This window comes from Crocuta crocuta, unplaced genomic scaffold (genome assembly GCF_008692635.1).
Source record: "Crocuta crocuta isolate KB4526 unplaced genomic scaffold, BGI_CrCroc_1.0 scaffold397, whole genome shotgun sequence".
Lineage (NCBI taxonomy): Eukaryota > Metazoa > Chordata > Mammalia > Carnivora > Hyaenidae > Crocuta > Crocuta crocuta.
In genome coordinates this window covers 319,765-331,903 of record NW_027527387.1, presented here as the reverse complement: position 1 = coordinate 331,903, position 12,139 = coordinate 319,765, and the positions used below count along the sequence as shown (strand labels likewise).

General features: G+C 38.3%; 1 protein-coding gene across 1 annotated transcript in view; it reads left to right on the top strand.

The window, feature by feature from the left end:
• The window catches only part of SAMTOR (S-adenosylmethionine sensor upstream of mTORC1), a 136,729-nt gene that overhangs the window by 43,373 nt on the left and 81,217 nt on the right, over positions 1–12,139 (top strand). Inside the window, exon 2 of the mRNA XM_077752216.1 lies at positions 9,416–9,625. Within this exon, the coding sequence (XP_077608342.1) occupies positions 9,416–9,625 (210 nt within the window). The remainder of the gene's footprint in view (positions 1–9,415; positions 9,626–12,139) is intronic.

Genomic DNA, 12,139 nt, shown 5'->3' with positions numbered 1-12,139 from the left:
TGAGATATAATAAATACATAATAAAATGCACACATTTAAAGGGAGCCATTTGATAAATTTCAAAAAATTTGGACTCATAAAACCATTACCTAAATCAAGATAATAAACATATCCATTATCCTCAAAAGTTGCTCATGCCCTTTTTTAATTCCTCCTACCCACTTCTCCTTACCCCATAACCTACTTATCTACATTTTATCACTATAGACTAATTTGCATTTCCTAGAGTTTTATATAAGGAAAGTCATACAGTATAGTATTGTTTTTTGTCTGACTTCTGACATTCAGCATTATTTTTATATTAATTCATGTTGTTGTATGAATCAATAGTTTATTTCTTATTATTGCTGAATAGCATTCTATTGTATAGCTGTGCCACAGTTTGCTTATCATTCATCTGTTGACAGACATTTGGGTTGTTACACATACAGTTGCTGTAAACATTTATACATACTTTCGTTATTCTTGTGTAATACTTAGGAGTGGGATGGCTGAATCATATGGTAGGCATATGGCTCACTTTTTAAGAGAATGCCAAACTGTTTTCCAAAGTGGTTGTACCATTTAACATTTACACCTGCATTGTCTTAGAGTTCCCCTACCTCTGTGTTTCAGCAAATACTTGGTATGGCCAGTTTTTAAAATTTTAGACATTGACATAGCTGTATCTCATGTACTTTTAATTTGTTTTTCCCTAATGACTAATGATATTAAGCACTTTTTCACGTGCTTTTTGCCATCTGTAGATCATTTTTAGGGAAGTGTTTCATATCTTGTTCCCCTTGGGGAAGGAGGGAAGTTGTTTGTTTTATTATTATTCAGTTTTGAGAATTCTTTATATATTCTGGATACAAGCCCTTTATGAGGCATATGATTTCAAATATTCTCTCCCACTCAGTGGCTTGTTTTTTTGCTTTCCTTAGCAGTATCTTTCAAAGAGCAGTCAATTTTAATTTTTGTGAAGTCCAAGTTACTATTTTTTTCTATTGTGGACTGTACTTTATGTCATATCTAAAAAATATGTTCCTAACCCAAGTTCATAAAGGTTTTCTTCCAGAAATTTTACAGTTTTAAGTTTTGTATTTAGGTCTGTGTTCCATTTTGAGTTAATTTTCACATGATGGCATGAGACATGGGCTGAAGGGTTTTTGTTTGGTTTTGGTTTTTTGCATATAGATATCCAATTGTTCCAGGATCATTTGTTGAAAAGACTATCTTTTCTCCATTAAATGTCTTTGCAATTTTGTGAAAAAATCAGGTGTCTATACATGTGTGGGCCTATTTCTGAATGTTCTCCCTGTTCATTGATCTACTTATTTTTATGTCAGTACCACACTGTCTTGATTATTGTGACTATATACTAAATCTTGAAATCTCCAATTTTGTTCTGTATTTTAAAAATTATTTTGGATATTTGGTTTCTTTGTATTTTCACGTGAGCTTTAGAATCAGCTTGTCAATTTCTACCAATAGTATCTTTTTCAGATTTTGATTGGGATTGCTTTGAATCTTTAGGTTCAATATGGGAAGAACTGACATCTTAACAATATTGAGTCTTCTGACCCATGGCTAAGCACATTTTTAGTGAATAAAAGAAAACAGGTTGGAAGTTCAATTCTGAATAATTCTCAAAAGGTTTAGATAAATTGGAACTACCGAATTTATTACAATTTTATGGTAATACAGATATGATTTCATATAGAAAAAGTTCTAAAGACTCCACAAAAAAACCTGCTACAACCAAACAATGAATGCAGTATATTTGAAGGATACAAAATCAATATACAGAAAAGCCGCTGTTTCCACACATGAAAGACAAACATTTGAAAGAGAGATGAAGAATCAATCCCATTCACAAAGCACCAAAAACAATAAAATATTTAGAAGTAAATTTCACCAAGGAGGCGAAAGATATGTACACTGAAAACTACAAGACTTAGAATGAAGAAACTGAAGAAGACACAAACAAATGGAAAGATATCTTAGGTTTTTGGATCAGAAATATTAATATTATTAAAATATCCATATTACTCAAAAACATCTAGAGATTCAACGTAATCTCTTTTAAAATTCTAATGACTTTTTTCACAGAAATAGAAAAAAAATCCTAAAATAGATCCACAAAAGACCCCCAAATAGCCAAAGCAATCCTGAAAAAGAACAAAGCCAGAGACATCACACTTCCTATTTTCAAGGTATATTACAAAGTTATAGTAATCAAAACAGTGTGGTTGTAGCATAACAATAGATACATATACCAATGGAACAGAACTAAGACCTGGGGTGCCTGGGTGGCTCAGTGGGTTAAGTATCTGACTTTGGCTCAGGTCACGATCTCACAGTTCATGGGTTCGAGCCCTGTGTCAGGCTCTGTGCTGACTGACGGCTCAGAGCCTGGAGACTGTTTCAGACTCTGTGTCTCCCTCTCTCTCTGACCGTCCCCTGCTCAGGCTGTCTCTCTCTCAGAAATAAATAAAACATTTTAAAAAATTTAAAAAAAAGAACTGAGACCTAAGTAATAAAGTTCCACATATATAGTCAATTAATATTTGACAAAGGAGCCAAGAAGAGTCAATAGAAAAGGGGAATCTCTTCAATAAACGGTCTTGGGAGAGCTGGATAAGCACATGCAGAAGAATAAAATTGGACACCTATCTTATACCACTCAGGAAAATAACTCAAAATGGATCAAAGACCTAAATTTAAGATCCCAAACCATAAAACTCCTAGAAGAAAATATAAGGTAAAAGTTTCTTGACTTTTTTCTCAGCAGTGATCTCTTGGATATGGCATCGAAAGCACAAGCAACAAAAGCAAACTACATCAAAACTAAGATTCTGCACAAGAAAAGAAACCATCAACAAACTGAAAAACAACTGATGGAATGGGAGAAAATATTTGTCAATCATATATCTGCTGAGAGGTTAATATCTAAATATATAAAGAACTCATAATTCAATAGCAAAACAAAACAAATACAAAAACTAACATTCGATGAAGCAAAACAAAAGAAAACTAACATCCAGTTAAGAAATGGGCAGAGGTGCACCTGGGTGGCTCAGACTGTTAAGCCTCCCACTCTTGATCTTGACTCAGGTCATGATCTCACAGTTAATGAGTTCAAGGCCCTCCTAGGCTCTTTGCCGATGACATGGAGTCGGCTTGAGATTCTGTTTCTCCTTCTCTCTGCCCCTCCTCCACTTGTTCCCTGCCCCCCACCCTGCTCTCTTTCTCTCAAAATAAATAAATAAACTCTAAGAAGACATACAAATGGCCATCAGATATATGAAAAAGTTCTCAACATCAATAATCATCAGAAAAATGAAATCAAAACCATAATATTATTAAAGGATATTAGGTGGCTCCCAATTTCCAGAAAGACCAAAGAGGCACACTTGGAGACTACCCAATCAGACCACCTAAGTCAGGCCCAGCGACTACTCTACCTGGTCAAACCCCACTGACTCTGTTTCTTGGCTTTCAGGGCAAATGTTGGACATTGAAAGATGGAACTTCAGTCACTGTAATACTACAACACCCACACCTCCACAGTCTTCCTCAACGGACCAAACGATCCCTTCTAGCTTCTGCTTCACTGTTTCGCACTTTTCTGAATAGACAGCTCTCTCTGGACAATATAGTTAGCAGAGTCTAAGTCTCTCATCTGAGCCTGCATTTATACTGGGGAAGTCTTCCAGACGTAAACATGATGCTCAAAAGGAGCTGAGTAGCTTCTATTTGGCAAGGTGCATCTCACAATGGATTCTCAAAATTAAAGTGAATCACAGAATTACAGTGGTTTGGGGGCTAAAAGGGATTTTTTAAATTGCTGATGTTTTCAGAATTGTAGGCCAATACTCAATAGTGGACCATAAAAATCAATCTACTCTGCTCCACAGTTTTAAAAACTAAAATAGAATTGAAAATGCCATGTATTATTGCACTTAGCAAAAGAAGGTATTCATTCGATGAAGTATTGTCTGTTGAAAATTTGTCCTAATATGTGCGTCTATATGTATATATTTATATGTATAGTATATGTTTAGTGTCCTGAGCCCCAATGTAAAATGTATTACTTAAAAAAATTTCTTATTGTGTGTCATGGTAAAAAAAAAAAAAATAATTAAAAAACACTAGCCAAATCTAATGTCACATTTTACATATGAAGAATTAAAAATAAAGCTTAGAGATATCAAGTGATTACTGTTCTGATGGTTAATGAAAAGTTGAAATCAGGATGTAGAAAATTTTAGTCTTATGCTTCATTATAGGAGCATCATCTATCACCTGGAAAAATACTTCCCATTTTCTATGTAGATATCTTCCTACATTAGTCCCGTTGTGAAAACTAAATGAATTTTTAATTAGTATATCACAAAAATACTATAAATTTTACCATTGCCTTTGGAGTTAGGCATTAATTAATGGTTTTGACTTGCTAGAATTAGTAGTGGTCTTAACATGATTCTGCGTATTAACTCTGGAAAGAGAGGGTAATCTGTGTTACTTTAAAGATTTTTATGTTGGCAGATACGTTAACTACTTCATGAGAGACATTGGACTAGTAGCTATAAACAAATTCTTCAAAAAAAATTCTATTTTAAATAAATTGAAGGAATTTTAAAGCACTATACTGAGTATTTCTTTTCTTGCTAGTTCTCCACTATTATCTTAATTAAGAGGTATTACTATTAAACTAACATTTATAAATGTACAATGGTATACACGAATAGTGCAAAGAGACTTGATGTATCTTTTTGGAAGATAGAGATACATCCCAACCTGATCAAATCTTTGGCCCATGGCTATTTAGAAATAGAATTTTTAGTTTTTATTTAAATTTATATATTTTTTTTTATTTTAAAGAGAGGGGGAATGCAAGCAGAAGAAAGGGGTAGAGGGAGAGAGAGAGAATCTTAAACAGCCTCTAGGCTGAGTATGGATCAACACTGGGCTCAATCCCACAATTTTAGGATTTTGATCTGAGCTGAAATCAAGAGTCAGATGCTCAACCCAATGAACCACCCATGTGCCCCTAGGAATAGAATTTTTTGAAATTCAGTTAAAATGAAGACTGGAAAAATAAAACCTAATTGTTTTTTAAGATTTTGATAATAAAGAAGGTCAAAGAGGAATAAATAATAACTGGATACAGAATAAAAATAAATGATCAATACTTTAGATAATTCAGAGACTCTCAATTTCTTCTGGATAGTTTTCTCCCACCTACAGGAATATTCAATAAATAATGAAAACTACACTTATGCAAAATGTACCCAGAATCTTTTATTCACTAACTTGGGGCCACCACCCAGATTTTGAAATGGATTTTAAAATTTTACTTTTCATTACCAGTTAATATTGTTTTAATTCTCACTGAAAATAGAATGCATTTGTACATGTGGACTCTTACTGTCTATGGGAATTTGTTTCCCTTATAAAGAATATAACTGCAAACAATGAAGACAGGTAGTTTTCTTGCCAAAGACATTTTTCCTATACTGAGCTGTTCTTTGACATAGGAAGCTTATGACACACCAAGTGTGCATGGGTAAGAGTGCAAAAGTTGGTCTGGTAAAGCTAAAAATGAGGATGAGAAATTTAGTTATTAGGGGGTTATTGCAGTAATTAGAAATGCCTCTCCCTCCCAGACTGGTTTGTCCTGCTCAGTGAATATTGTTTTATTCCAACATCCCCTTTTCCAACAGTCATTTAAAATAATCATGAGAGGGGCGCCTGGGTGGCTTAGTCGGTTAAGCGTCCAACTTTCGCTCAGGTCATGATCTCGCGGTTCGTGGGTTCGAGCCCCGCGTCGGGCTCTGGGCTGGCTGCCAGCTCAGAGCCTGGAGCCTGTTTCAGTCTGTGACTCCCTCTCTCTCTGACCCTCCCCTGCTCACGCTGTCTCTCTCTCTCTCTCTCTCCTAGAAATAAATAAAACATTAAAAAAAAAAAATTAAAATAATCATGAGAGGGGTACCTGGGTGGTTCAGTCAGTTAAGCAGACTCTTGATTTCTGCTCAGTTCAGTGCCTCAGGCCTTGCACTGAGTGTGGAGCCTGCTTGATATTCCCTCTCCTGCTCTCTCTGCCCCTTCCTCCCTCGCACATGTGCACATTCTCTCTCTCTCAAAAATAAGAAAGCATTTTAAAAAGTAACAATGAGAGAATTTAAAAAATAAGATATTTATAGTAAGTGAAATCCTGTCATCATATGGGAAGGAAGGGTGCTGATATTTTCCTGCACATAGGATATCCTTGTTGAGTACAGCACCAAACATACTTCCTGCAAAGAATCCCTTTTACCAGCAATTAGAACAGATATTTTATTTAAATGGAAAATCCCATTAGTATCCTTCTGCTATATTAACAGATAGAAAACTTTTTCCAATATTACTGATTGTACCAGAGGAAAGTTTTCAACTTCCTTTTATACACTGTGGCTAGTCCTCCTAAGAAAAGTCACTATTGTACATATTGGCCTTTGCCCTATTTGAATTCATGAAAATTCAGAATAAAATCCAGCTTTCCAATTCCTATTTCTTGAGTTGCTTCTCAAGAAAACATCAAACTGGAGTGCCTGGGTGGCTCAGTCAGTTAAGTGCTGGACTTCAGCTCAGGTCATGATCTCATGGTTTGTGGGTTTGAGCCCGAGTTAGGCTCTGTGCTGATAGCTCAGAGCCTGGAGCCTGCTTCAGATTCTGTCTCCTTCTCTCTCAGCCCCACCCCTTCTCTCTCTCTCTCTCTTTCTCTTTCTCAAAAGCAAATAAACATTTAAAAAAAAAGCATGAAACCAAAAACAAACTTAAAACATGGAGCTCTATGCTTAAAAAATGACAATTGAAGAGTCTTAAGTAAGTTCTTTTACTTGCTCTTATATTAATATTTAATGTTAATATTTGCCAACCCGAATAGCTAGATAAAAAAAAAACAGCATAAAAGTCCCACATGTTCCTTTAAAAAGTCTCATTAATGATATTATAAATTGTAATACTTATATCTCATAAGGGTACAGTGAAATAAACATATGTTTATACTGTTGGCAGTGACAATAAACTTCTACTCCCTTTAAGAAAAGGCGATTTGACAATATACATTAAAAACTTCAACATATTTGACCCTTTGATTCAAAATTTTTTTAGAAATTTAGCCTAGTGAAATGCATAATTAAAGAAATGGACAAACATTTGTGTACAAAGGTGTTCATCACAGCATTATTAGGAACATAGAAAAAGAAATATAAATATAGCTTATAATTGCTTACTTAAGTGAGAGGCTATTCATATAACAGATTACCTTACGTCTATCCAGAAATATCCCATTTCAAATAAAGATACACAAAGTAAAAAATGTTAACAGTTGTTATATCTCTCAGTGATATGTTTCCAGGTGATTTTTACTCCTCACCCCCTAGCTTTATTGAGAGATAATTGACACGTAACATTGTGTAAGTATAAGGTGTACAGATGTTGACATGATATGTTTATAAATTGCAAATGATTATCACTACCAAATCAGCTACTATTTCCAACCCATTACATAGTGACCATTTCTTCTTTGTGTTTAGAACATTTGAGATCTTTTCTCTTAGCAATTTTACTTTACTCCCTTCTGTGTTTTCCAAACACCCTTCAGTGTACATCTTTACTTTCAAAAAGGACCTTAAAATTCATTTGCTAGTAGTAGCAGGGAGGAGAGCTTGTTTTTTAAGTACAGTTCAGTACAAATGAAATTTAATGCCCTCTTTACTATGGTTGTAACTTCCAAATATTTGCACCTTTTTGTCTCCTATATAGATTAAAATATAAAGCTTCCCTTTATTCCCAAAGGAAAACCCTTCAGATAAGACCACCATATTCTCAAGTTATTAAGCATGTGTGTGCAATTTCATAATTATATTTGATTGTTTTTAAGTTCATCTGTATTTGATCTGCACCTTCACTGTGCAGGTAGGGACACACCTTCCATCTTTATATTCCACCAATCTTCTCTGCTCATTTACCCACTTGCTGTCCTTCCTATGTTCTGGAGCATGTGTACAATGCTTTGCTCTTCAGGTTCATTATTCAGAGGTGGCATATGAAAGTTACATAATGCAAGCTTTATTTGTATTCGTAAAATCACTGGTCAAAAAGTGTTTGCGGGGCGCCTGGGTGGCTTTANTTTTAAGAAAAAAGTGTTTGCAACAATTTACAACAAACATCATGTAACCAACAACTGCAGTTCGGGGGTACCCTACAACCGAACACAATTCATTAAGAGCTCTCAGCCTGTTGAGCCACAGCCTCAGTACCACCTTGAGAACTAATACAGTCTACCTCTCCCTGGAAAGCACTATTTCGGCTTCCTGGGACAGAAATCCTAAACCACACTCCCTATGAAGGTATAGGTTGCCAAACCCACTTAGGCATACTCTGCACAGACTAACCCACCCAACTAAAAAAAAATTTTTTTAATGTTTTATTTATTTCTAGGAGAGAGAGAGAGACAGTGTGAGCAGGGGAGGGTCAGAGAGAGAGGGAGTCACAGACTGAAACAGGCTCCAGGCTCTGAGCTGGCAGTCAGCACAGAGCCCGACGCGGGGCCCGAACCCACGAACCGCGAGATCATGACCTGAGCGAAAGTCGGACGCTCAACCGACTGAGCCACCCAGGCGCCCCTAACCCACCCAATTAAAGGACATGAAACATCCAAGCCAGTTTTAAAAGCACTCAGTTCTGATGCAAATCAGGGCAGGCTTCCTGTGACACCCGGGCCCCCAGAGGTTCTTGAGGGCATGTGCTGTGGGTTCTCCATTTTTCCTCCCTTTCCTCTATCATCGTCTATTTTCTTGGCCTTCTCCTTTCCTCATTTTCTATGTCCTTCGCCCAGCTCTGGCACTAGAGGCATTAAGTACTGCCGGCCCGTGAATCAAGTCACCACTTGGTAGACTTCTCTGCGAATGAAAGCATCTCTGGTTGGGTGCCTCGAAGTGTAAAATTCCTGTGCGGTCGAGTCATCTCAAAAGCACTTCTCAGACCTAAAGAGAACCTACAAATGACAAAGTACAGCAGGGGTTCAAGTAGAGGACCCTAACCGCTTCGCACTATAATTTAATTCACGGGAGATGGAACAGCTAGAAGACCTGAGAACCCTAGCCAGCACAAAGTAATCCAAACCAAGCAACCCAGACGCGCAAGCGCGTGGCTCAGAGCGCCTGCGCACAGAATCCCGCGAGGTGCGGGGAGCAGAGAGGAGCTTTTGCGCCCCGCGCTCCCACCGCCTCGGCTCCCCTTAGCTCACGAGCCCCGCCTCCTCCAGCTGCTCGCGGTCCCAAACAACCGGGTGAGCCGCCGGCGCTCTCCATCAATTGGCCCTTGGCTTTTTCCGTTTCCGCCCAGCCCTCCACAGTCCACCAATCAGCTTGTGCGTTTGGGTAAGGGGCCACCTCCGAGGCCTACGCTTCGGCTCCTCTGCCTCCTCCGGCTGCTGCCTCCGCTGCTGCCTCCTCCTTCCCCACCTCCTCCATCAGGCGGGCGTNACCCCCGAGGCCTCCGCCGCCCCGGGAGCAGGAGCGGAAGCTGGAGCAAGAGAAGCTCTCCGGGGTGGTGAAGAGCGTCCACCGGCGGCTACGAAAGAAGTACCGGGAAGGTAAACAGCGAGCTTGAGCGAGGGGGGAGGGGGAGGCCTCGTCGCCCCCAGCCCCTTGTCACCTATCCCCTCCCCCAAGGGGCCACCATTACAACCTGAAGGAGCCGCACGTCAGCCCCTGCCAGTGCCGCTCTCCGAGGCCCGGACGCCCCCTTCTCGGTCGAGTCCTCAGTGGCGTCTGGCGCGCTCCTCCCGCCCCCTTTTCTTCTAGGGCCCTTCAGGAGAGTTCCAGGGCTGTGCAGGAACTGAATCCCCACCCCTTCCAATCCCCTGCCCCCAGTCGGGGTGCTGAGGTTGTTGTCATTACACACACAAACACGCACACCCTCCCAGAAGAGGTGGTGGTCGCTAGGCACGAGAGAGGTGAACGTAAACACGAAGACAGGTAAAAATCCGTTTGTGAAGAGAGATGGAAAAAAGCCTGAATTGCCACTCGCACCCTCGCGCTTGACCAGCCTGTTTGATTTGCTGCCCCCCAAAGATCCCTTTCCTATGTTTTTAGCCAGGCGACGAGGGAGCTTCCTCTCATTGGTTTCCTGGGCTGCGAAGTCAGCAGGCCTTCTAGCTGACTGGACTTCGCCTTGTTAAAAGGGGGAGGGGAGCCATCCCCTCAGCACCCCCCGACCCCCCCCTCCGCTCCCGCCATTCTTCAAAAGCTTGATCTTTAAGTGTTTATTTCGGTGAAGTAGGAAGAGATCTGGGGCAGGTTCTCAAAATACTATTTAGCTTTGAATAGTCTATGTAACCACCAAGCCTCCTAAGGACACAGATGTCAGTGAAGCTGGCCATCGCTGGGGACCTATCCCTATGGAAGATCTTAAGCAACAGAAGCCTTTAATAGCTTTTGCTTCTGCCTGAGGGTTGTTTATAGTTGGGGTGTACGGTTAGCCTTGGTGCTTTTAAATATAGGCTTTTTAGCAGAGCTATTTTATAAGACCGACATTAAAAATTCTGTTTTTTCACACGCCCAAGAGAAATTTCTTCTGAGTATCAAAATGAGGGATAACCTACTTGCTCTCACTTTAGCTTACTTGCAAACTGAGAAGCCTGCGGTCTTATGGTGTTTTATACTTCTTTAAACTTAGGATTAGTTGCAAAATTATGACAGTGAAGGAACAGGCATGTAACATCATGTTACTTTTGATTTACAAACACTTCAGTTACTTTAGAAGATTAAAAAGAAGTGTCTTTTGTTCCTTTGTAGCTTATGTGTTTCATTTTTCAAACTTTAAATTCAAAGTTTTCCTCCCTTGGCAACTCAAGCCTAGCTTTTTAAATAGCTGCTTAAATAGTCATTCTCAAAGATGGCCTATAGTTATTGTTTAATATCTAGCAATAGAAAGAGATTTATCAGGTGTAGTTAAGAGGTTGAAATTTGTTTTTTAAAAGAATATTTTAACCCCCAACCCACAATTTATGCAATAAAATGAGTAGTTGTCATGGCAACTATTGCATCATTCTTGATTTTAGAGAATGCACTTACATAATGGCATTCATTGTAGATTGGAAAAATCCACTGGAGAAATGAAATAAATGGACACACTTTATCATGCTATTTTTTATGACTTTAAGCAGATATATCTTTTTAAAGAAAAAAGGACTAGAATATAATTGTTTACATTTTTACCTTTTTATATTATTCATTTATTCATAAGTAAATAGGCTCCACTTAAATCAATACACTACTAATTTGTCATCATGTCTTGAAGTGCTGTTTATACTTGATTAGTTCCCACATGTTGAAACATGTCTTTAAACTTGAATATTAACCAAGGGAATATTTGTTCATAATGAGAATTGGTTGTTGGAAGTTACCAGAGCTAGAATAGATACATGTAGTTCATAAATGAATGATCTAGTGTGCTTCTAGGCAGGTGAAGTTCTGATAGGCTGTAAATATTTGAGTGAGACTGTTCTTTAGGCATTTTAATGCCCTGAATTCCATTAGTGATCTAGATTTCTCTAGGCTTTAGTCCAGTGACAGACAAAGCCCCATCAGTGAGCTAGCAAAGTAAAAGATCCTAATGAGCATACCCTTTCTACTTTAATTTCTGACATGTAGGTCAAATCTTAGTTGTGATTGGACAAAAATCTGTGAAAAGGACATCTGTGGAAAAGTCTCATTATGCATATAATCCCAAGGAAATAATTTTTAGTGTTTTCCTTTGAGGTTTTAGTATTGTTACAATACTGGTGGTCCACAGTCTGCAAACATATTTTACAAGTTCATTTGCAAGTCACCTGTGGTAATGAAATAATAATTTAAATGGTGCTTAGATATTAGGACTAGGTTACAAAGTCCTATATAATCAGTTAACTGTAATACCAATAACTAAGAAGCTGTACTCCTTTCATAACAATATTCCTATCAGAAAATGCAAGGATAATTCTAGCTTAGAATATTGGAGTGTTAGACTAAAAGGAACTTTAGTATTTATCGTTGATTCCCAAAAATGACTGATTAGTAAACTCATCTGAGTGCCTTTTAGAAAATTCCTGTCTTCATCTTGGATA